General features: G+C 41.6%; 1 protein-coding gene across 2 annotated transcripts in view; it reads left to right on the forward strand.

Annotated features, from left to right (window-relative positions):
• GLRA2 (glycine receptor alpha 2) overlaps positions 1-25,806 on the forward strand; it is a 377,430-nt gene extending 351,624 nt beyond the window's left edge. For both annotated transcript variants that reach the window (XM_063955778.1, XM_063955780.1), the window contains one exon: positions 24,789-25,806. In XM_063955778.1, coding sequence (XP_063811848.1) covers positions 24,789-25,067 — 279 coding nt within the window. In that variant the 3' untranslated portion in view covers positions 25,068-25,806. The remainder of the gene's footprint in view (positions 1-24,788) is intronic.
• Positions 25,807-26,890: the final 1,084 nt, after the last annotated feature.

A 26,890-nucleotide genomic window follows, 5' to 3' on the forward strand; every position in this document is an offset into this window, starting at 1 on the left:
TAACTTTGTGTATTAAACAAAGTTTGTGTACATTGAGCCATCAAAAAACAAAGGTTTCACTATCTCACTCTCACTCAAAAAAGTCCGTATTTCGGAATATTCCGTATTTCGGAATATTTGGATATGGGATACTCAACCTGTATTACTATCCCTATATGAATAGACAGAGAATAATCAGAATTCACCTTTTGCTGTTAACAACTCACAAACACTTACAAATCCAAGCAACACTTTAAAATACAAGCCCTTACAATGAGCCACTTTTAATTTATGATTGCCGTCACCTGTGAGGAAACACCTTTCTTATCCATTAACCTGTTCACAACAGGAGCCGGCAATCATACATGAAGAGAAAAGTCCAGTAGCAGAGCATTTTGTCCCTCTTGGAGAGGCTCATGTTGGGAGGTATGCAATTGTGTAGTGAGGGGAATCAAAACAGTAAGGGAACAAGTTTCCTTCTGCATGAAGGAAATGCTGGAAGTTGGTTATGAGATTCCTCCCCCGCACCAACACTGTGTAGTCATTCAGTAATCAATGTAATCAATCAGGACCAGCCTTTTGTAATTACACTGGCCATGCTCTACTGGCCATGCAAGGCTTCATACACTTTCTTCCCTTGACCTTTACATTGATGTTACAGAACTGACTGAAGACAACAGACAGTTACTCCAGAATAATTGATAATCATTTGCTCAGTACACCAATTACAAGCACCAAAACCTCCTCTTTTCATCAATAATTGAAATACGAAAATGGTAGAAAATCTATTACAGTACATAACTACGATATAAGGCAACATATAAAAAATATTACAACAAATTCATTAGTCTTACCACCATTCAAGGGGGATGAATTTATGTGACGGCGGTCACAATACCTACGCCTACATCCCACAGCCTCAAAATCCCGACAGTCGGTATGCAAGGTGCTTCGTTTCGATAACACCCCCCCTCGCGCCGGCATTCTAATCCCTGGGATCCCGGCGCCGGTATGGTGACTGGTGGGATCCCAAGCGCCGGTCATCCATGCTTAACCCCATTCAAGGTACCAGCACTGTGTGAGCAGCGACTTTATTTGTGCTTTTTATTATTTTTTTGTTCGATTTTTGGGTGACAAATATTCAGCTACAACTAGGGTTACCAGCTCATCCAATTAATTCTGGACACATATTAATTACACAGGTTCTGTGGCTGGTTGACTTCAAGACTCCATTTCACCTGGTTTTAATCAGCCACAGAACCTGTGTAATTAATATGTGTCCAGAATTAAAGGGATGAGGTGGTAACCCTAGCTACAACTGTGATGATGCATTCATAGCGATTAGTAGCTTCAAACTTGCTACAACCATCTGAGTTTAATTCTATTAGCATTTATTGAAGGGGTTTATGACAGGGATCACAGATCCCTATGAAGAAGGGAAATTCACATAGTTTGTTCAGGTAATCACAGAGAAAATGCAGACGGAGACAATAATATAAGATATATCTATATTCTTCCCTGTATTCTGCATATATGGCAACTAAACAGAGGCCTGGATTTCTCGAAAGGCCACGCAGATCTGAGCCACAGAACTAGGCTTAGCTATGGATGTGGTGGTTTGGTTCTTGCTGCTTCATCATTTTACCAATGAACAGTATAGGAAGTATTGTCTACTTTGCAATGACTGTCACTGCAGAATCATCACATAGACTGCAGATAAGAAATTGTATAAACGGTGTCATTCTTTTCTCTTTGTAGTCGAAATTCAGCCATGTCACTAAGTCAATGGGAGGATGCACTAGGTCAGCCTCAACCCTTTATTTTGTCATGTGTATCTGTGCCAAGAACATGCGGCACCTACTGGCAATGGTGAGTGGGGCGCACCTCCCAACAGTTTGTCCTTATGATCTGGATTATTCCAAAAAAGGCAACAGATGGAAGCAATACCCCAAAAAGTTCTAATTGTAGACCCAGTAATGTCACAAAATTGTTTCTGCCTCTCACCGCTAACTTCAGAGTAACTATAAGTTATCTACACAAATATATTAACAAAAACATGACCTAACATTACTAATTCAGACATGATCACTGCCCTGTGAATTTGCAGAGGTTTGCGATCAGATAGTCACCGCCCAGACAGTGAAAATCCGCCCCATGCAAGTCTGCGTAAGCCTTGCGAAATGCTTTGCAAACGCTGGTCAGCTGAATATTTATTCGCAACTCACTCACCATCTAATGTATTTTCCAGTCTGTGCGTAGCCCAGGACTTACTCCTACAGTGCGAAAGAATCAGGCTGATCGGGCCGGAGCTGACGTCACACACCCTCCCTGAAAATGTTTGGGAACGCGTTTTTCCTGACACTCCCAAACGTCCGCTTCCTGTCAATCAACCTGCGTTCACATAGCGATAAAAAAAACCTGCAGATTTCTTTCTAAATTTGGACTTGCGTGTTCACATTACAATCCGTACGCATGCGCAGTCATTCAATAAAAGGCCGTCTTGCAAATTCGCACAACAGCGATCAAGTCTGAATTAGGTCCATTGTTGCTATTCATATTACTGAAACAATGGCTACATTTAGTACTGTGACAAGGGCATATTCATATGTAGAAAAAAAATAAGTTTACAGTAGGTCAAGAATACAATAACCTGTGTGGGTGAGTACATTGTGTCAGAAGTTGACCAAGTATAAATTCTGTTTTATTCTGTTCAGTGTTCTATCTCATTATAATGGTTCTTCAACTTACTGTTGTATGGCTAAAAATGTCAAAGCACAATTACTTTATAGTGGACGTTAGCAATAAACATTTAATAATGGAAGGGATCAACATGTATTTTTAATTGACTTTAAACAATTCGTAGATAGCAGGGATAATTTTGATTTTTGAAGTTTAAATACAATACGTGATGGGTATGGGATGCCAGCAGCCGGGATCCGGAGGTTAGCATATCGACGCCGGTCCTGGACGCTAGAATGCCGACAGGGGATGAGCGCAACAAAGCCCCTTGTGGGCTCGGTGGCTCGCTGCGCTCACAACAGGTCCTATTCCCACTCTATGGGTGTCGTGGACACTCACGAGTGGGAATAGCCCCTGTTAGCCGGGATTCCGGCTGGCGGCATTGTCAATGGTCAGGATTCCGGCGTCGGTATCCTGACCGCCAAGATCCCAACTGTTGGCAATGTAACTACATCCCTACAATACATATTCCAAAAGCACTCTCCTTAACAATTAAATCAGCACATGTGACTGCAATAGTAAAATAATTATAAAATCGGGAGCAAAACAGGTGCAAAGAGTCTTGATGGAGGGTTTGAGGTAACTCTATGATTTTAACTAAACATATACATTGAAACAGGCCCCTTGGAACCATATCAAGGGGCTGACTATATAAAAAGGTGCATTGTGTAAAATTATGGTGTGTCATACAGGAACCAATCACATTGTGCTTTTGTAGTGCAGGTTACAAAATGAAAGCAAAAGGCTAATTGGTTGCTTTGTGCTACAGCAATATGCACACATAAGAATGTTATGAAATAAACCCAGCAGTATAGATATACCTGTATCATAAACATAACAGATGTAGATGTAACTACAGCCAGAGTAGAGAGGGGAATGGGATAATACCCCAGCACCCCCTCGCTTAGGGAGGCACCCCATGTCTGCCACCGCAGCCATTTACATGATTTTTTTTCTTAATGAAAACTGGTTATACCCAGTGGTGTTCTTCTCCAACCCCACATGATCTCTGGTATCTGACTACCTATACCATGAGATATCTGGACATTGCATGCCACAAGCACAGAGAAGCATGAGGAGTCTCTGTCCTCCTGACCACAACATAAGACAAGGATAGAGGAGTGGGTAGGATTATGGTTAGTAATATTACCAAACCGATCTCCAGGTGAGCTGCTCAGTGAGAGCAGCAGGGGATGGTGGTGGCAGGACTTAGGACTTTGGAGAGAGGGAGGAATTGACATTACTAAATATGGTCTACAGATGTGTCCTCTTACATCCTGCAGTCACACTATCAGCCTTTGAAGTCATGCCATGCCGTGATGGGACTCGGTAGCGCTGAGCATTTTCTTTGGGTTGTTTTTTTTTTTCAAAAATGCGTCTTAGTTGCAAACTAATGTAATAGGATGCACATTGCTGATTAAAATGATATGCAGCATGCCCATAAATAGGCCCAATACTAAAATGGTACATTTTCAATTCCATATGTGTATGAATATAATTAATCCAGAGAAGGCCCACCCTTAGATCCCTCAGAGCCTTAATCTGGCTCCGGATGTAACCAAAACATTCACATACACATATAGTTATTTTATAGTAATTTGCTAGGGTATCACAGTATGATTAGAAAGTGGTGGCTTAGTTTAACTTTTCTGAAGTTTACTTACTGTATGTTTATACTGTATTTTGGAGTCATGTTTTCCAGGGGTGTGGTTTATTTTATCAATATTCATCATGCTGACATTGACCAAGTCGACATTCATCATCTCAACAATGGTGAAATGCCAACATGACTAGAATGCTGACACAACATCCTAGGTGGTCTAGTGATGATTTAGCTGGTATGGCGGGTCTCCAGGGCTATCTTCTGGGTCCGGCGGTGATATCAGCATAACCTGTGGTGGATTCTGCAGTGCTTCCCCATAGCCTAACTCTAATCTTTCTTCTAATGCCTAACCCCAACCCTCCATTGCCGGTCCATGCAGAATGTGGGCATTTTGATGACATTCTGCAGATGCCAACATATTCGATGACATTTAAACAATGTCAACATCATAACAGTCAACATTGTGGTGTCAACATCATGAATGTCAACATTGTAATGTCTAGCGATGAAAATCAGCCTTGCAGTTGCATTCAAACTGAATTGTACTGGTGAAAGCCTATTTTTGGGAAGACCAGTAAGGAGACTATTGCAATAATCAATGTGGGAGGTAATGAGTGTATGGATTAGAGTTTTTACAGTGTCTTGTGTAAGATCTGATCGTGTTTTGGATATGTTTTTAGATGTATGTAACTGATTTTGAGACAGATTGAATGTGGGTAACAAAGAACAGTTCAGAGTCAAGAATGACAACTAGACAGAGAACTTGTAGGTTAGGGTTGATTGTAGAGTTATCAGCAGTGATAGAGATATCAAATTGGTAACTATTATTAACTGGTGGAAATACAATGAATTCTGGGGGTAATTCCAAGTTGATCGCAGCAGGAATTCTGTTAGCAATTGGGCAAAACCATGTGCACAGCAGGGGAGGCAGATTTAACATGTGCAGAGAGAGTTAGATTTGGGTGTGGTGTGTTCAATCTGCAATCTAAATTGCAGTATAAAAATAAAGCAGCCAGTATTTACCCTGCACAGAAATAAATTAACCCACCCAAATGTAACTCTCTCTGCAAATGTTATATCTGCCCCCCCTGCAGTGCACATGGTTTTGCCCAACTGCTAAAAAATTTCCTGCTGCGATCAACTTGGAATTACCCCCTCTGTCTTTGAAATATTAAGTTTGAGGTGGCGAAATGACATCCAAGATGAAATTGTAGAAAAGCATTTAGTGACACGGCCCATTACAGATGGTGACAAATCTTGGAAGGATAGGTAAATTTGAGTATCATTTGCATACAGATGATACTGAAATTTCGAAAGAGATAATTAGTTTGCCAAGAGATATAGATTGAGAAAAGCAGAGGACCTAAGACTCCAACTGATAGTGGTAGCGAAGAGGAGGTGGATTCAGAAAAACGAACACTAAAAGAGCGATTAGATAGGTAGGTTGAAAACCAAGAAAGGGTTGTGCCCTGGAGACCTAACGATAGTGTTTGTATGAAAAGAAAGTGATCAACAGTGTCAAAAGCAGCAGAGAGATCAGTGAGAATAAGAAGTGTGTATTGGCCTTTAGATTTAGCAATGACCAGCTCAGTCATTACATTAGTTAGTGCCCTATCTGTAGAGTATTGGACACAAGAGCCTGACTGAAGTGGGTCTAGTAAATTGTGTGAGTTAAGAAAGTGTGTGAGGCGAGTGTAGGCAAGTCTCTCAAGTAGCTTGGAGGGGCATGGGAGGTGAGAGATGGGCCGGTAATTTATAACTGCATTTAAGTAACTTATACTGCATAGGGGTATATTCAATTGATGTTGGATCCCTTCTGACGGAAAAGATCCGACATCTGGGTATTCAATACGCAGCCAAATTCAACAAAATTTGACCGCTCACGACAATGCCAATCCGACTTTTATTAAAGTCTGATTGACATGGTCGGAAACGGGGCCAAAACCTGTCGGATTTCGCCGGACCTTCCGAGAAAACACGTGGATCCACGTCTATCCTGCCGATCCACGTGTTTTCCGACAAGTCGGAAATTCCCAACTTGTCTGAAAATCTGAGGGGGCATTGAATAGGTTGGAACCCCTTCCTACCTAAAATGTCAGAAACTGCCGTCTTTCCAACAAGACGGCAGGTTCCAACAAGAATTTAATACATCCTATAGTCTGCATGTAGTGTTACCTACAGTATAAACTAGAAAGAAGGACTATATGGGTATTATATGGTTATTTCCAAGAAATTCTTTAAGTAACCCAAGGCTCCCCAGGAATCAAGATAAATCTTAAGTGCATTACTTTTAGAACTTTACATGATTTGTGAAACATTTACAAACTATTCTTATGTTTATATTGTACATTTGCTTTGTAGTCCTCATAATTATTGCATTTTTCACTTTGTTTTATAAATTTCATTTAAGAAATGTATGCTCTTATAATTTACAGTTAAAGCACTTTGAAGGCATGAGTGAAGTACATAAGTTCATAGTTTTGCACCTAAGATATAATACTCAGAAGGTCTTCTGTACACAGACGTGTTTTATAGCTGTGATGTTATTCTCACTTGTAGTGAGATACCTGTATTTTTCTGGGTAAGCTAGTCTGATCTGAACAATACTATTGCTGACTGGTAGGAAATACAGTAGTTTTTTTTCTATCCATGTATTCTTTGAGTTCAGACAATAAAAAGAACTACTAGATTTATAGAATGTGAAACAAATGTTATTTTTTTTCTTTGTAGCAGAATTTTTGGCAGTACAAATTCATTGGACTTATGCAAATCAACAAATTAGTGATCACATTTAAATTAAGCAGGATCAATGCTTACAGTCTGGATGTGTTGTTTTGTGGAAAACACTGCTGTAAAATGGTATTTGGTATTATGATCATTTACACAACAAGTTTGAAATGTTAATGAGAATACTAGTGGATGGGTCTGAACTATGAAAATGTTCTTAAAATGGGCTTCACTGCATTGGGTTCTTCATTATGACAAAATATAAATGCAATTACAAACTGGTGGTATTCAATGTGGAGCCTAACCAGGGACGTGCAGTGAGGTAAATGGCTAAGGAGGCAGTGGCAAGTACCAGAGCCAGATTTATACACAATATATGAGCCCAAGGGTACATGTGGGCATTATACACAGGTGTAGCAGTATACAGTATACTGCTGGAAATTTGGTGAGTTTTGATAAGAGATGTGTGGAAAAGGTAGGTAAGGCAGGTAAGGGAGGAACTGCCACACCTGCCATATACTTTTTTACTCCAGAGATTTGACTATAAAAAGTATTAGAATAATACAAAGTAGATAGTTCTAATATATTCTTTGTATTTTTCATATACTTTATATAGTCAAAACTCTGGTGTATAAATTAGTATGACAGAAAAGGCTCTGCCTCACCTCACCACACGTCACTGAGCCTAACTAATGTCAGCTTTGCAATACAGAGTACATTCTAGACATTCGGTATAGCATATACTGTAGAGCAGAAGTTCCCAAACTTGGTCCTCAAGGCACCCTAACGGTCCAGATTTTAAGTATATCCATGCTTGGCCACAGGTGACTTAATTAGTACCTCAGTCAATTTGACTTGTAAATAAAGATATTTAAAAAACAACAACTGTGCTGAGCCATGGATATATTTAAAACTGACACTTTTAGTGTGCCTTGAGGAACAAGTTTGGGAACCATTGATACAGAGCATTTTACTAGTCAATATAGACTAGTTGTTCTCAAACTCTATCCTCAGAAATGTGAGGACACATTTTAAAAGCTCCACAGGTTGTGTTAATTATTTCAATTGTGACCTTGAAAACATGCACTGTTTGGGGTCCTAACGACCAAGTTTGAGAACCTATGTTATAGATTACAAAGAGCATCTATGTTACTGATGAGACTGCTCAAATTTTGTGAATTTTGACCTGAAATGTAAAATGGCAGCATACTTAATTTGGGGTTCATATACCCTTTCTCACTGCTGAATTCCTTCAGTTTAAGCATCTGGAGAGTATATTACCGGTCTACACTTTTTGTTCACAAATATTGCTATACTGGGAGGCAGTGAGTTAGTAAATAAGGTTGTCAGAAGATTGAGCAGTACCCAGTAAAAGGCAAGCAGTATTCAGCGAATGACAGAGAATTACCCAGTAAAGACCAAGCAGTACCCAGCAAAGACCAAGCAGTACCCAGCAAAGGCTGAACAGTACCCAGTGTTAGGTGCGGCGGCTTGTGCCAGAGCCCGACCGTAGCTAAGCAACGGTCCTGCCGCATCACGTCTGCCGCACCTCCTCCAGCTCCCCGCTCGGCGCCTGGCAACGCCAGGACGCTGAGCGCTCCGAGCCGCCGGGTCCATGGCAATGGGGAAGGCACATGCAGACCGCGTTCCCCGTTGCCATAGAAGTATTGCACCTATCAGCTTGTGGTCATGCAGCAGGGCAGCTGCACGACATTATCAAATTAGGGTCTCTGCAGCTATTGGTGCAGATTCCTGTTATATTCTCCCTCAGTGCCCTACACAGACGCCGGTGATAGCTTCCTGTGAGCTGTTCCTGCTCTGGAGAATTCCCAGTCTGGTGTTCAGTTATCCGGTCAACCTCGTTCTAGTGGTCCTGTATACAGGTCCCTGTCATTGGAGTCTTACCAGCCCTCCAGTCAGGGGAAACCGGAGTCTGTGATCTCGGGATTCTCGTTCACCTGCGGTTGTCCCCCCCCCGGTGTTGTGAGTAGCGGCGGTTGCTGGTGTTTTTGCGGAGGTCTCCGGCCCAGCTGTCCTCCCCGGGACACAGCGGTGCCGTGTAGGGTGTGGACAGTGTACCTTTGTTGCCTTTTTCCATTGGCGGCCGTGCCGCACATACGTTTAGTTTTTAGTTCAGTAGAAACCCCTAGCTCTGTGTTTGTTTAGTTAGAGGTCCCCTTGTTCCCATCCAGTCTCGGTTTATGCTTTGTCTCATATTAAGACCGGGGGGCATCGGAGTTGGGCAGACCTAATCCGCCCTTCAAACGCGCCTGCCGTGGGCCCAAGAACACATAGTCTCGCAGGCGTAGACTGACCACGTGGGTGGAACAAAGGAGTTAGGGTCCTAGGGGTACTGCTTTACTTTGTCCTTATTTCAGCGTCACGTTCCTGTGCTCGGGACTTACCCACTCAGTATTTTACGTTCGGAGCACAGAGAACGTAACATTATCACCGGCCCCCCAAAAAATAAAAAAATCTGTTATTTTTACCAGGGTGGCCTTGAGATTCGATCCTCATGAATCCGGCAGTGCTAGGACAGAATCCCAGCCAGCTTTTGGCCAATCAGATTCAGGAACTCACTCAGATGGTTCAGGATCTTACCCTTTGGGTGAGATCGCAGGAAGATCTTTTACGAGCCTCCCCGGGTATGATTCCTGAACCAAAGATGCACCTTCCTGACCGCTTTTCGGGTAACCAAAAAGATTTCTTTAATTTTAAGGAAGCCTGTAAACTTTATTTTCGTTTAAGGCCCCGGTCCTAAGGTACTGAGTTTCAGCGGGTGGACATAGTGATGTCTTTGTTTCAAGGCGATCCACAGACCTGGTCTTTTTCGTTGAAATCCGACGATGCAGCCTTGCAAACAGAAGATGCCTTCTTTAAGTCTTTAGGCCTTTTGTATGATGACCCAGATAGGGAAGCGTCGGCTGAGAGCCACCTGCGTGCACCTAAACAGGGTAAAAATCCCGCAGAGGCATATTGTACAGAGTTTCGCCGTTGGTCGAACGACTGTGGCTGGAATGATCCCGCCCTGCGCAGTCAGTTTCGCCTCGGTCTGTCTAAAGTAATCAAGGATAGTCTCCTTCAGTATCCAGCTCCGGAGACTTTAGATAAGCTCATGGAGCTTGCTATTAAAATTGATCGTCGTCTCCAAGAGCGGAGGGCTGAAAGGGGGGCTAATTTCAGGTCTAGTCCATGTGTGTATGCTCTCCCTGAGGACGTCTAGGAGCCCATGCAAGTGGGTCTCTCCTGGCTGTCCCCAGAAGAAAGAACCAGAAGACTAAATTCAGGGCTCTGCTTATATTGTGGTGGCAAGGGACATGTTGCGCGTAACTGCCCAAATAAACAGGGAAACGTTCTGACCAAGTGAATTGTGAGGGGGTTCACTTGGGTCTGCAGTTAATCTCTTCAAATGATTCCTTGTTAGTTCCTGTAAAAATTTATTTTGGAAGTCTCAGTTCATTTGTTTCAGCCTTCATTGACAGCGGATGTGCCGGGAACTTTATGGATCTTCCTTGGGCTTAGGCTTTGGGAGTTCCGCAGCTTCAATTAGATAGACCTATCACTATGCACGGACTAGACGGTGGTCCACTCTCTAATGGGGTAATTACTCATCGGACCCCTCCAGTACAACTGACAGTAGGGGCCTTGCATTCTGAAAAAATTGAGTTTTATCTCACCCATTGTCCGGCTGTGCCTGTCGTCTTAGGTCACCCCTGGCTTGCCCTTCATAATCCCACCATAGATTGGCGGTCTGGGGAAATTTCCCGGTGGGGTTCCTTCTGTGTAAAATAATGTATTTCTCGTCCAGTCCGAGTCGCGGCTGTCACTCCGGAACTCATACCTTCGGTATATCAGGATTTTGCTGATGTTTTCTCTAAGAGTAACGCTAATATCCTGCCACCCCACCAGTCATATGACTGCACCATTCACCTTGTCCCTGGTGCCACTCTGCCAAAAGGGAGACTTTATGCACTATCTGGCCCCGAGACCAAGGCCATGGATGATTATGTGCAGGAAAGCCTGAAGAAGGGGTTTATTAGGCCCTCGAAATCCCCGCTAAGTGCATGGGGTTTTTTTGTTGAAAAAAAAGACAGATCTCTAAGGCCGTGCATAGACTATCAGGCCTTGAATAAGATTTCTATTAAAAACACCTACCCCTTGCCGTTGATTTCGGTTTTGTTTGATCAGCTCCGCACTGCGGTTATTTTCTCCAAAATTGATCTCAGAGGAGCCTACAACCTCATCCGAATAAGATCTGGGGATGAGTGGAAGACGGCTTTCAGTACTCAGTCCGGACATTACGAATATCTTGTGATGCCTTTCGGTCTGTCTAACGCTCCTGCGGTCTTTCAGGATCTTATTAACGTCCTCCATGACTTTTTAGGGAAGTTCGTGGTCGTTTATTTGGACGACATTTTGATTTACTCAGAGTCTCCGGAACAGCATGTTGTCCATGTGCGGCAAGTGCTTCAAAGTTTACGGGAGAACCACTTGTACGCTAAATTGGAGAAATGTGATTTCCACATCACTGAGGTGTCCTTTTTGGGGTATATTATTTCTCCTAAGGGGTTTTATATGGAACCTAAGAAACTCCAGGCCATCCTAAGTTGGGCGCAACCCACTAACTTGAAGGCTATCCAGCGTTTTTTGGGTTTTGTGAATTATTATAGGCGCTTTATTCATGCCTTTTCAGATTTAGTTGCTCATATTGTGGCGTTAACAAGAAAAGGAGCTGATCCTACCAACTGGTCGCCTCAAGCCGAGTCTGCCTTCCAGGCCCTAAAACAGGCCTTTGTCTCAGCTCCAGTTCTCAGACACCCCAACCCTGATCTTCCCTTTATTGTCGAGGTAGACGCCTCAGAGGTTGGAGTGGGAGCCATTCTTTCTCAGGAAGACCCCATATCTCTGGTGTTACACTCTTGTGCCTTCATGTCCAGGAAATTCTCCTTTGCTGAATCCAACTATGATGTTGGTAATCGAGAATTGCTGGCAGTCAAATGGCCTTTTGAGGAATGGAGGCACTGGCTTGAATAAGCTAAACATACCATTATTGTATTCACTGACCACAAGAATCTACAGTATATTGAATCAGCCAAACGGCTTAATGCTCGGCAGGCACATTGGGCGCTGTTTTTCACACGATTCAAGTTCATAATCACCTACAGACCTGGTTCTAAGAACACCAAGGCTGATGCCCTGTCACGTTGTTTTCTTCCGGCTTACAATAACCACTCTTCCGCAACTCCCATTGTTTCAAAATCCGTCATCCAGGCCGGCCTCACACAGGATTTGTTCACACAGCTTCTCCAGGTTCAGCAGCAGGCTCCCAGTAATACCCCTGTTGGTCGTCTCTTCGTTCCCGAGTTCTTGAGGGGCAGTGTCCTCGCAGAGTTTCATGAGAGTAAGGTTGCTGGCCATCCTGGTATTGCTAACACCTTGGAATTAATCTCTCGCTCGGTGTGGTGGCCTAATCTTTCTAAGGATGTTAGGGAATTTGTCCTTTCTTGTCAAGATTGTGCTAAGCATAAAGTGTTCCGATCCTTGCCGGTCGGGCAACTCATGCCTCTCGCAATTGCACTCAGGCCATGGTCACACATTTCCATGGATTTTGTGGTGGATCTCCCTCTTTCATCCGGGTTCCAGGTGATTTGGGTAGTTGTGGACCGTTTTTGCAAAATGGCCCACTTCATTGCTTTACCCCGATTACCCTCCGCTCAAGTTTTGGCAGTTCTGTTCCTCCGCCATGTCTTCAGGCTTCATGGTTTACCCGTGGATATAGTCTCAGACCGGGGACCACAGTTTATTGCCCGTTTTTGGAAGCATTTTTGTGCCTCGTTAAACATGAAACTCTGTTTAACATCTGGATACCATCCAGAATCTAACAGGCAGACTGAACGTGTTAATCAGTCACTATAACAATATTTACGTCTTTATACTGCCAAACTTCAGAACGATTGGTCAGATTTTCTTCCTCTGGCCGAGTTCGCCTACAATAATGCTTGCCATTCATACACCAAGGAGTCTCCGTTCTTTTCGGTCCTGGGCTTTCACCCTAGAGCCAATTCCTTTACTCCCCATTATCCAGCTTCTTCTTTGACCTTAACCTCCCGTCTCAGAGTTATTTGGAGAAAAGTACACCTTGCCCTTAAGAAGGCTGCTTTTTGGGAGAAATTTTTTTCTGATAGGTTCCGACGCCCATGCACATTTAAGGTAAGGGATAAGGTGTGGTTGTCAACCCGCAACATCAAGCTCCGACAACCCTCGGCTAGATTGGGACCCAGATTTATTGGACCGTTCCTTATTGTCAAAAAAGTCAATCCAGTGGCTTTTCGGCTACGGTTGCCAAAGTCACTTAAGATCGGCAACACTTTCCATTGTTCTCTATTGAAGCCATATGTTCTTTCCAGGAGATTTCCTCAGAAAATTGTCCAGTGTAGACCTCCGGTGGATGTTCAGGGTCAACAAGAATTCCTAGTGGAGAAGGTATTAGATTCTAAATTTTTTGGTTCATTGGAGGGGGTACAGCCCAGAGAAAAGGTCTTGGGTCCTGGACAAGGATTTGCATGCCCCTAGGCTTAGGAGGTTGTTTTTTCAGGAATTTCCTCATAAACCCGGATTTAGGGGTTCTTTGACCCCTACTCAAGGGGGGTTCCTGTCAGGCGCGGCGGCTCGCGCCAGCGCCCGACCGTTGCTAAGCAACGGTCCTGGCGCGTCACGTCCGCCACGCCTCCTCCTGCTCCCCGCTTGGCGCCTGGCAACGCCAGGACGCTGAGCGCTCCGAGCCACCGGGGACACCACAGGCGGACCGCGTTCCCCATTGCCATAGAAGTATTGCACCTATCAGCTTGTGGTCATGCAGCAGGGCAGCTGCACGACATTATCAAATTAGGGTCTCTGCAGCTATTGGTGCAGATTTCTGTTATATTCTCCCTCAGTGCCCTAGACAGACGCCGTTGATAGCTTCCTGTGAGCTGTTCCTGCTCTGGAGAATTCCCAGTCTGGTGTTCAGTTATCCAGTCAACCTCGTTCCAGTGGTCCTGTGTCCAGGTGCCTGTTACTGGAGTCCTTCCAGCCCCCCAGTCAGGGGAAACCGGAGTCTGTGATCTCGGGATTCTCGTTCACCTGCGGTTGTTCCCCCCGGTGTTGTGAGTAGCGGTTGCCGCGTTTTGCGGCCTAGGCCGGAGTATTTGCGTTATATTTGTTGCTGGTGTTTTTGCAGAGGTCTCCACCCCAGCTGTCCTCCCCGGTACACGGCGGTGCCGTGTAGGGTGTGGACAGTGTACCTTTGTTGCCTTTTTCCATTGGCGGCCGTGCCGCACATACGTTTAGTTTTTAGTTCTGTAGTAACCGATAGCTCTGTGTTTGTTTAGTTAGAGGTCCCCTTGTTCCTATCCAGTCTCAGTTTACGCCTTGTCTCATATTAAGACCGGGGGGCATCGGAGTTGTGCAGACCTAATCCGCCCTTCAAACGCGGCTGCCGTGGGCCCAAGAACACATAGTCTCGCAGGCGTAGACTGACCACGTGGGTGGAACAACGGAGTTAGGGTCCATGGGGTACTGCTTTACTTTGTTCTTATTTCAGCGTCACGTTCCTGTGCTCGGGACTTACCCACTCAGTATTTTACGTTTGGAGCACAGAGAACGTAACACCCATCAAAGTCCAAACAGTGCACAGCAAAGACCAAACAGTACACAGCAAAGACCAAACAGTACACAGTAAAGACCAAGCAGTATCCAGCAAAGACCAAGCAGTATCCAGCAAAGACCAAGCAGTATCCAGCAAAGGACAAGCAGAACCCAGCAAAGGCCAAGCAGTACCCAGCAAAGACCGAGCATAACCCAGAAAGGATTGAGCAGAACCCAGAGAAGAAGGCCCAAGGAAAGAAATGTACATACTGTTACATACACCTGACCAAACTGTGGGTCAAGAATAGTAAAAAAAACATGTTATTGTTAACATTATTAATAATTAAATAAGTGGTTCTTTAAAGGGAATATTCTGCCATTCACATAGATCCCTGTCCCAGTGGAGCTTACAATCTATGTTCCCTATCACATGGACACATATACACACTAGGGTTACATTTTTTGTTAAACGCAAACTAACCTACCAATAAGTTTTTGGAGTGCGGGTGGAAATTAGAGTACATTGGGGGTAATTCTGAGTTGATCGCAGCAGCAAGTTTGTTATCAATTGGGCAAAACCATGTGCACTGCAGGGGGGTCAGATATAACATTTGCAGAGAGAGTTAGAGTTGGGTGGGTTATTTTGTTTCTGTGCAGGGTAAATACTGACTGTTTTATTTTTACACTGCAATTTAGATTTCAGTTTGAATACACCCCACCCAAATCTAACTCTCTCTGCACACGTTATATCTGCTCCTCCTGCAGTGCACATGGTTTTTCCCAACTGCTAACAAAATTGCTGCTGCGATCAACTCAGAATTAGGCCCATGGGGAGGAAATTAGAGTACATGGGGAGGAAATTAGAGTACATGGAGGATACCCAAGCAAACACCTAGGGGACATACAAAGTCCACAGAGATAGTGCTTTGGTTAAGGCCAGCAACATAAATCTTGGGGCTCAGTGTCCTGTACTCATGTTTTTGGGCACTCCCCCTATCCTTCTCCGGTAGGTACAGGTCGGTTGGCTTGAGTCTTTTCTTACCTTTATGGCAGTTTCTCTGCAACGTGGAAGCTCTGAAGAAATTGAACCTTCTTTGGTAGACAGTGACTTGGGTCGGTATTCACTATTCATGTAGACATCTGGAAGATGCCTGTTTGCATAGGAATATAAACAGTCTCATCATCATGCAGTTTAACAGAAGTTCATCCAAATAACATATACTAACAAAAGTTTTGGTACTGGACAAAATGTGATTTTTTCCTGACCAAACAATTTTATATGATTAAATTGTATTTCCTAGATTGGCATAACATTTCTATCAGTAATATTTTTTTAGAGTTGGTGTCAAGCCTGTTCCTACATCTCCCCTGTGTCTCTTTAGCAGTCTCATCACACCCTCCTCATGTCTTCAATAGAGAACTAGAGAATGTCAATATTTCTTCTAAGGGGCAAGTGAAATATTAGCCCTGAAGGATCATTTACAAAGAGAAAAAATGAGAGTAGAATTGTGCTAGTGCACCTTCTTTACATTCATTGGAATATTCCAGCCACACCAGTCATGGCAACAGGGTCGGTGAAATCCAGTGTGGTTAATAGCCCCCCCATACACACTGTGCACTCTGAAGGTGTGTGCACCCGAAAAGGGGCATGGCCATGCGGGAATTCTGCTGACATCACTACTTGGGCAGACTTGATGGGTAACTTCATGGGAAGCTCTGTCTGCACTGCTGCCTCCTTCTCGGTGTCAGAAGCCAGGGGCTGCAGGACAGTGTCACACTGCAGCACCCAGCCCTTGGTCACTGCGGAGATGCCAGCATTTTGGTGTCACCTCCTGGAAGGGTGACACCCAGTGTTGGACTGGGGCATGAAGGGCCCACTGGGGAAATGCAGTGGTTGGCGTCCATGTTTTTGGGTGTGTCCAGTCTTCAGAGGGGGTGTGGCCAGCCACCAGAGGCTTGGAAAACCATTAGAGAGTACATGGTCTGGGCCCCTAGATAAATATATAGTAAATACTGCTATTGCATGCATGATAATGTATCAGATTAATAACAGCAATGCACTGTAATAAATACACCATACTCCTGTGCAGTCGGTCTCCTGAACACTGGGATCCAGCCGGCATTTTAACTACATCCCGCAGGAATATACACTTGCTGAACCTTGCCTACATGATAACATTCCTTCCGTCCACCACTCTGCCTTCTCAGTCTTAATGTTTGGTACATACATGTACATGTAATATCCATGTGGGCCTTTCAGGACATGTGTGGTACAAATTCACACAAGATATACTATAAAGAGCAAATGTTCAGCTCTACATCAGCCCCTGTGTTTCCATCAAATGTGGATGTGACAAGTCCAGCAAATTGTTTAATGATGTTCACTGCAGAAGTTTTTCCTTTCCAAAAGGTACCACTTCCATTTGAGTAGCCTGACTTTGAGCCACAGTAGTTATATGGGTGTTAACAATAGTCCATAATGTATAAACATTCTTTAGCATCCCACCCTACAATGAGTTGCTGAGCCTCCTTTTTGGTTTTCGGGCCTGTAATACCTGTACTATTTGCATCACTTATTTTGTAACTTTACAGTGGGGTACACACTATGCCATACCCACAAATGCTACCTCTGGTCACCCCCTCCTTGTCAGCATCAACAGTCTTGTTCACCGTAAGCAGGCTGCTGTTCCCAGGCCCTGCAATCAACATTAACATCTGCTATTCCCAGACCCTGCACTCAATATCAACATCACTCTCAGACCCTGCACTCAACATCAACATCAGACACTCCCACACCCTGCACTCAACATCAACATCAGTCACTCCCAGACTCTGCACTCAACATCAACATCAGCCACTCCCAGACTCTGCACTCAACATCAACATCAGCTACTCTCAGACCCTGCACTCAACATCAACATCAGCCACTCCCAAAACTACACCCTTCAGCACAAACACATAACCACCTGACAGTGACAAAATGAATCCTGCCACAATGTTCACATTGTTTGGTCAATGAAGAGCCTATATACCATGCCATGTAGCACTGAATACTGTATAACTGACCAATACAGACACAGTTGTCCAGTCAGGGCACCTAGACAGTTCACTATGGCGTAAATGGTTAGAGGGAACCTAAAACACTGATGAGTGCCATAATGTCATTCATCCTGTGTTTTAATGCCTGCACTCTAGTGCCAGCCAAGGGCCAAGCAAGGAGCATACCGCTCAATATTAGTATGTTGAGTGTGGCACTTGACTATGATGACACAGCCTAATTTCACATATCTTATCTGAGCAACAGAGGTTACTGCCCCCTGCTAATATAAAAAGCAATGGGTGTGGGGGTATATTGCCCAAGGTGGGGGAGGGATGCCCAGCTAACGTAAATTAAAATAAAATATTTCAGGCTGCTCTAAATCTAAAAATAAACCCAGGAGTCACAGACATTGATAAAAGTACAAGAATATGTAATGCAACTGAAACAGGGAAATATAAGCTTGGTAGATAGTCCAAAAGAAAGATTAATTAACATTGATTCTTAAATATTGTTAGTTATTTATGCTCAGTTTGTTGCTTTAAATTGAACCTTCAATCTGGTATTGTCCCTGATTCTGAAAACTGTTCTAACACAACAAAAAGTCAATTATTGTTTGTAATAAAAGCTTCTTTTCTGTAGCCTCCAGTATATCTTATTTAATGATATTCAGAAATGCTACATACATATTCATAAATCAGATCTGCTATGCTGTATCTTTGGCAAAATATTATAATTACTTTTTGCCCCCTTAAGGTGTTTAATATGTAGGCTTTGGACGGTTACAGTATTATGACTGAGCCTATAGCTCAGAGGTTTTTTTTACTGCTGACATTTTAGTTACAACAATTTACATGGTTTATTGCAAGATAATAAAATATTTAGAATTTGTTGGGTTTTTTTAAACAGGAGGAACACTAATGGTGTCTTATAGTTTCACTTTCGATGCTACCCACACACATCTCCATACAGTATGTTTAGTGTTTCAATTTCATTATAAATTAGATTTAAATATGGCAAGATTAATCCAAACATTAAGGGTATTAATAAGACGCCTCCTGACTGCCTCAAGACGCACCATCATGACATCTGAGTAACCTTCATGTTAATCATATGTCACAATGGTGCATCTTGAGGTAGTCAGGAGCAGAACAGGTCCTGCACATGCACAGTATCCCCACCATCGGACTTGTACGCTAACCATCGGGTCTGAATTAGTCCCTTAGTGTATTTAACCTTCCTAAAAGGAAAAGTTGAAGCTTTGCACATAGCAAGTAATCAAATTCTATCATTTATCTTGTACATTATAGAAAATGATAGCTAGAATCAGATGTGGGCAACACCTCCACTTTTGCTTTTAAACCGTTTGATAAATGTATTCTTAAAGCTGGACACGCACTGTACAATTACAGTATCTGGCAGATCATCTACCAGATCTGGCTGGTTGGAATGAAAACCTGCTAATGCATGAGAGCAAATTACAATCACCACATGCTCCCAAACACTGGAAAACAGACAAAAACTGCCGTTCATACAAACTGGTTAAATCCAGTGTTTGGGAGCAGTTGGTCAATTGTCATTTGCTCTCATCCATTACCAGATTTTCATTCCAACCAGCCAGATCTGGCAGATGATCTGCCATATAATTGTATAGTGTATGCCCAGCTTTTGAAGTACACAAGTAGGATGTAGATTGAATGACATTGAGAGAAATTGTAATACAACATACAATAAGTTTTAGAGATAGTCAAATGTTGGGAAAACAAATACAGATGGAAGGATTAATTGAATACTACTGTACATATGATTAAATAGAGACAGGGTAACAATGTAGACCTTAAGAATATTTTATACTGTACTAGTTACCAAGATGACTATTTGACTTAGGTTTCCTTAGGCTTTTTCATACTTATGTTGTGTAAATGCATTTTTTATGTGCTACTGTAGGCTAGTTAAATCTTCATTGGTTTCATTGGTACCTTTGACCTTAATGCATTTAAAAAAATGATAACTGTAATTAAGAATCTGAAGACAGGCAAGTGATTTTTTCCTGTTTTAGAGGCTGGACTTGCATCCTTCTACAAGAAGTGGGGCGTATATGTTGAATCGCTCGACACCCCTACACAATCTCAGATCCTAAAAGTGATTGAAACTACTTCTTGTTATTTACATACACAACTGTCTTGATTGTGTTGTGAGATTTCACAAGGAATCTGTTTTAAGTAAGCTGTAGGCTTGGATGTCTTTAGTTATGTATAATCGGTGATCAGGCACTGACCCTCTGCCTGGTCATTATTGCCCACCTTTTGTATCAATCACACTGCAATGATGCCTTCCTACCTTCTAGCCCCCCTTTTTTATTTTTATTTTCCCCTGTGATGATGTCCCCATGTCCTGGTTTAGACATTTCTATGTACTATTACTTTAATGTTATGGGATGACATCTTGATTTTATTTGTGGCATTATAAGACCAGCATTTGAATGGAGACTAATGTTTTGTTTCCTAGATGGATTTCTTTACCACTGAATATACTGTATATGCATATATGGTTTTTTAAATTATCATTGTACAACCACTGAATGTTCTATTTTGATGTTTTTAATATCTGTCTGTAATCCTTTTGCCTACTTGTTTAACAGAACAAAATAAACAGATATAAAAAAATAAAATAAAAAAAGACTCTGAAACCACAACTAAGTTATCCACTTGCCTGGCATGGTTGCATCAGATGCGTCAAGTCAGAAATGCCCACTGGGCGTCTACAGGAAGATAATTTTCCAGCAGCCACCAATCTCAGAGGGACCTCCAATCCTCTCATCCCACGGCTCCACCCCAGTTTGTCCTGATCAATACTAGGCACAGTGATTGGCCAGATCCACAGCACCCTTCCCAGATGTGCAGCACAGCCACAGTTCAGAGTAGTCGTGTCTCTGCACACAGTGTGTCTCGATCACTAAGGATACAGTGATCGGGCATTTCAAATGCTGACTTGTTGGACAGTAGTAGTCTTATACTTAAAGCAATGTTATTTTGTTTAGGCTTGATTCAGAGATGGACACAGAGGACACAGCTGCTGTGCAAAAATATGCTAATGCTGTAGGAGGCAGAATGTGTAAGATGCTTTCTTCCGGCTTCTGTGATCCGCTGCTGCATCTGAAGTCATAGCATCAGATCAATTGTGTGAACATCAGTCATCAGGTTATTCTAGATGTTTCACTCCTCAGCATACCCAGTAAATGGGCCAGCATTCACCCATTTTCTGTAAAGCTGGCCAACTCCGGCACTTCCCTGCCCCCAAATGGCTGCATGTCAATCTTGCTGCAGCTTAGAGGGCGTTGCAGCCGTCATCGCATACACATATCTGCACATGCACAGTATACAGATGTAGCCAAGCTCATCTTTGCTGTGATGTGACATGCTGCATCACGACATGCTGCATGGTGCGCTGGATTGTGACTATTCGTAGCCACCAATCGCTCTATTAATTCCATTAGAAAATAATGTAATAAATGCTGGCTGTGAATAGTAGCAGCCCAGCATGCCATGCAGCATGCAGAGATGCAGCATGCCACAATGCAGCAAAAATTAGCATGGTTTCATCTATAGATTCTGTGCATGCGCATATCGACAAACATCGGAGCATCCGCATATATCGACAAACATCGGAGAGTACGTAATGCATCACATTTGCACTCATCTCTTGATTAGGCCGATTTTCTAAAAAATAAATAGAGAAAATAGATAAATAAATGTAAAACCTTTTTTATCATCTTGTGTATATATAGCATCATTGAACCCTTACAGGTATATAAGCATGCTCTCAGCATTCACACGCAATTCTAATTATACTATATGCTGATTTTTACACACACTCACCTGTATGCAATGACGTTCAAAGGAAGAGACGAGGGCTAGCACATGTCAAATACCATTGAATTATTTCCTGTACAATGCGTTAGAACGCAAGAGTCCATTCAATTAAATAAGCATTAAATTACCTGAAGAAAACATCAAAAGGGTGTAGGTGTAATACAATAGTTGCTTGGAGAACCATGTTTAGGTCTGCCAACTACTAGTTTAAGAGCTACTTTGGGTAACATTAGTCTTAGTTGCATCTAGAGAATAACTTTATCTATAATCATTACATCACTGATATGAGTGGTCAACATCATGTTAGGTAGCTTACATTCTTGTGTTGAATGGTAAAGATCCTTATGGCAGCAAGGTCCTCTTTACACTGATTTTGTGTATTACTAGATTCCTACATTGCTTTCATTTACAGCAACACGGTTTCTGCACTAAGGGGGTCATTCCGAGTTCGCTTGCTAGCTGTTTTTAGCTGCCGTGCAAACGCTATGCCGCCTCCCACTGGGAGTGTATTTTAGCTTAGCAGAAGTGTGAACGAAAGGATCGCACAGCGGCTACAAAATATTTTTGAGCAGTTTCAGAGTAGCTTCAGACCTACTCAGCGTTTGCATGACTTCAGACTGTTCAGTTCCTGTTTTGACGTCACAAACACGCCCTGCGTTCACCCAGCCACGCCTGTGTTTTTCCTGGCACGCCTGCGTTTTCCGACCACTCCCTGAAAACGGTCAGTTGACACCCAGAAATGCCCACTTCATGTCAATCACTCAGCGGCGAGCAGTGTGACGGAAAAGCGTCTTTAGAGCTTGTGTGAAACTACATCGCCCATTGTGAAAGTACGTTGCGCGTGCGCATGCGCAGAAGTGCCATTTTTTGGCATCATTGCTGCGCAGCGAACATTTTCATCTACCGATCAACTCGGAATGACCCCCTAAGTCCATGTTTATCACTTCCCGCTGTTTATTTCTCATTCAGCCAACTGCAGTGATAATTTCACAATTTCCATCATCCTAGTGTTCCACTTAGGCTGCTCTTTTGTGCCTGTTCTGTACTTTGGTTTATAACCTCTCAGCCCTTTTAGACCATTATCCAACATGTACTGTATCTTTATGATGTTCACACAGATAAAATATAACTATGTTCAACAAATTGTGTATATATATGTGAGTGTGTGTGTGTGTTTGTTTGTTTGTTTATTTTTTTGTTTGTTTTATACAGTAAATCGGAATGAGGGTGTACCCCCATCACTTAATATTTTCCAAAATTAACTGTTGTAATCAATGCTTGAATATTTCTTATTGATATATAAAAATCCCACACTATATTACATTGTAGGTACAAACGTTCTATTACCATACTTATTATATTAGTACTGTGACTTTCCATTTAGTAACCATTACTGTCAACTGTTGAACTTGCTACCAAATTGTCTATAATAAAATACATATACTGTGCAGTAATTCTCACCGATAAGCTGACCCCAAGGCTTATCAAGCACACAATGATCATAATATGCTCTCTAATTGAATAGTGTACCAGACTGAAGATTCAAAGATTGAGACTCAATTACAATTAACAATCAACAGTATAGCTTGATGTTATATTACAAAGCAACCTTATTTTTTAAGTGAATAAAGACCTGTTGAATGCTTAATGGAAAGCTACAGTATATTACAAATCATAATCTTGGATAACTGAGGATCCTAAATTGATTAGGGCCAGCCTTTAATTCTATGTCAGTTATCAAAATTGGATACTAGATTTTACAGCAAGGTTATTTTCATTTATGCAGTGATTGAAGTGGGACTTTAGAAATGACATTATGGAAAATGTAAGCAATTGAGAAGTGGAATATATTAAATTGTTATATCGCACCCTATCTCCCGTCTAAAGTGATGGGAGATTGCGGGGTGATATTCAATCGATCTTTTTCATGGTAGCCATCGTAAAGCAGCTAAACCCGACTAAACGAGTGGACGTGATGTGAAAAGTCCTGCTTGAGCACCCAAACGGGTCACTTTTCATGCATCTCGCCACCCCCGAACTGAAATGCGTGTGATATAAATGATGAGCCTCTACGAACATGGCTGCATGAAGCAGTCCCTCGTAAAGGGAGCAGTGAGCAGGTACATTTTGCTCTCTATACAGGAAGTACAGCTTGAAATTATATTTCTTTGTAGCATCAATGATTAAAATGTGTTGCAGGCAGCTTCAACAAGAACAACTAGTAGTGGTGACTACTATTTGTTCACATTGATCTGATACATTTGAAAGCCTGAGTTTTAAGAAGACACATAAGCCAGCTCTGTTGGTGCTTGGATGTCTAAGCATCCCCAATATTTGTGCTCAATCTGTCCCTATGTCTACCTTTGCCATTTTGCAGTCATATGGGGGAGAGGGAAATGAGATTACACCTTATATAGAAAAGTTAGCACTTAAGCAAGGGGATAGCTTAGAAAAAGTGAATCTATGCTCACTTTTTTATCAGGCAGCAAAAAAGTTAATAATAATTGCAGATCATTAATATGTTTTGGGGTTTTTTACTTTACTTTTGCATAATTTTTTTTTTTAAATTGCTGTTCATTTTTTGTAATGTAAGTGCTACTTATAGGCAGACATTGTACAACTGCTTGGCACCAGAAATACTTGACTTTAAATAGATATAGATTGCTGATGATATTGCACAGACATGATAAATTAGTTAATGAATTTCTAAAACTAGCCCCGAATTTCAATTTATACAGTCTGAATTAGATGGGAGAGAAATACTTATTCAAAGCCTTAAGTTGATTATTTCAGTGTGGCACAGGTTTATTTGTAATAGAAGTTTCTAGTGTTTTTGTGGAAAACAATATGCTTAGTATATTAATGTGGAAGTTGCCTTATCGTAGTGAAAGGACAATACCAAATTAAATAAATTATGTTACAATCTATAAACAATGAATGTGCTCAGGAAAATAAGCTGGAATACATTTTTTTAGTTAAGAATATGAAATTCATTCCATAGCTGTAGACAGTTATTCATTTGCAGGGCAAGTAATATAAACAATTGATGCAAATCAATGTAGTGAAGCAACAAATGGGCAATTCAGAATCCAAACAATTAAATTCTGTAGAATTCAATTGTGTATTATTATTATTATAATGTTCACCATTATGTAGCACAGGGACTTAATTTGAAAGTTTCTGACAAATTGTTATTTATTTTCAGGATGAAGATCTAGTCCGCGAGAGCCGGTTTAACTTCAGTGGCTATGGTATGGGGCATTGCCTACAAGTAAAGGATGGAACTGCAGTGAAAGCAGCTCCACCCAGCCTTCCACCTCCTCCACCCAAGGATGCAGACTCTATCAAGAAGAAGTTTGTTGATCGTGCAAAAAGGATTGACACAATATCCCGGGCTGCCTTTCCACTGGCTTTCCTTATTTTTAACATCTTTTATTGGATTACATACAAAATCATAAGGCACGAAGATGTACACAAGAAATGAGCCACTTATTTATTTTAGGGAACTAAATGCCAAAGTGTGCTTGTAAATAATTTGTGGAAAATTCCCTTGACATCAAGACTGGTTTTATATCCACTTATTGTACTCATCCACGGCGACAGGAAACAGGAACAATAAACATTTAAGGAGGAAAAAAAAAAAAAGAATATTAATCCTAAAAGGCTGAAATAATCCTCTCTGGACTATAACATTATCTTCCATTTACATTTTTCTCTGAATCCCTTTACAATAACTTGTGGGCATTTTTAATGACATGGGACATTCAGCATAAATGTGTTTTAAGGTATAGCAGCCAGTCAGATACACATTATACTTATATAAGTAAAGATCTACTGACATGGGTTACAGCACCTTGGGTTGATTTGACCCATGTTATTTCTCAGCCTTTCCGTTTGGGTCCAATATAGCCAGCACTGCCAATAAGATGTTAATTACAATCAACTCACTTAAATTAAAATCTTCCATATTATCATGCCATTTAGTACCAAATTGAAGATGTCACCATTTTGATACACACACGGTGACTTCAAAGGTTGAGGTGAGGACCAAATTTTTTAAAGGAATTGTTGCCTTTTTACAGTATCTGAAAGAAATCTACTGAGCTACAGAACATTCCATCACAGTGTTAGTAACTAGTGTGGCACCACGTGGTTCTTTTGTGTTGACAATGATTTATATGATTCTTAATATATATACATATATAAAAAGATTTATACTTTGATATCTTGCGTGAGCGTGACTTTACAAAAGAGATCTTGCTTTAATATTCTATTGTAATATTTGGACTTAAATTTGTGTGCTCTGTGGTTACTTTATGGTCAGCACCTTAAAAGATTTACAATAGATAAGCCCAACTGATTTATTTGTATATTAGTTTATTTTCCAGTCTACTTTTTTTTTTTTTTTACTTATGACACTAAGGGTTAATTTTCTGACATTGCATTTACTGTAGGTGCAAAAATATTCATTGAATCACAGCAACCGATCAGCCAATAGCTTTTATCTGTCTAGCTCAAGTTAGATAATGAAAGCAATGGTCTTATTGGCTGGTAAGATTTAGTGCAAATTTTGCATGTAAGTGTTGTGTTATTATATGAACCCTAGTGCTTTGGATTGACCAAAATTATTGACTGTCTTACTTGCAACTTGAGGTGCCAAACGGTAATGTGCCCAACTGTGCTAATCTACTGCACTATGGTATTTTGTCACTTGTTTCTGTATGGTGTAGCTCAGTAAAGCTGTATCACTGCCATCAGTGTAGCTGCAGTGGATAGCTCATTAGATAGAGTGTCAAACTTGTTTACAGGCCTCCAATTTCTATCTTTGTCAAAATGGCTGACCTTTCAAATGCCAATGATCAACCTAAGAATTTTAATCTTTTGCTGTGGTTTTCATATCCTGATATAAGCCTTTGGTAAACTACCTACGCGGTTCAGGTCCTTGATACATATTTTAAGTACAAAAGAAAAAAGAAAAGAAACAAAAGGTATTTTTACTTATGAATGACAAATGTGCAATTTAACAATGAAGTTCAAATTTTACACTTACTGTAAAACATTTTACTTAAAAAAAGAAAAAAAAAAGAAATATTTGTTCCATTCAATAAAGCTCAGTGTGGTAAAACATCTGACCAATGTCTGCTTATTTTTTCTTTTACAGATACGGTAGAAAAGACAACTTGACACTCTCTTTACTATCATATGTAAAATGTTGTATTTACGAGGGGATGCTACCAACTACCATGATATATATGTTCTAACAAACAAAAAAGAAGGTAGTGACAAGTGAAGTACAGTATATAAAAC

This window comes from Pseudophryne corroboree, chromosome 2, assembly GCF_028390025.1.
Source record: "Pseudophryne corroboree isolate aPseCor3 chromosome 2, aPseCor3.hap2, whole genome shotgun sequence".
Classification (NCBI taxonomy): Eukaryota; Metazoa; Chordata; class Amphibia; order Anura; family Myobatrachidae; genus Pseudophryne; species Pseudophryne corroboree.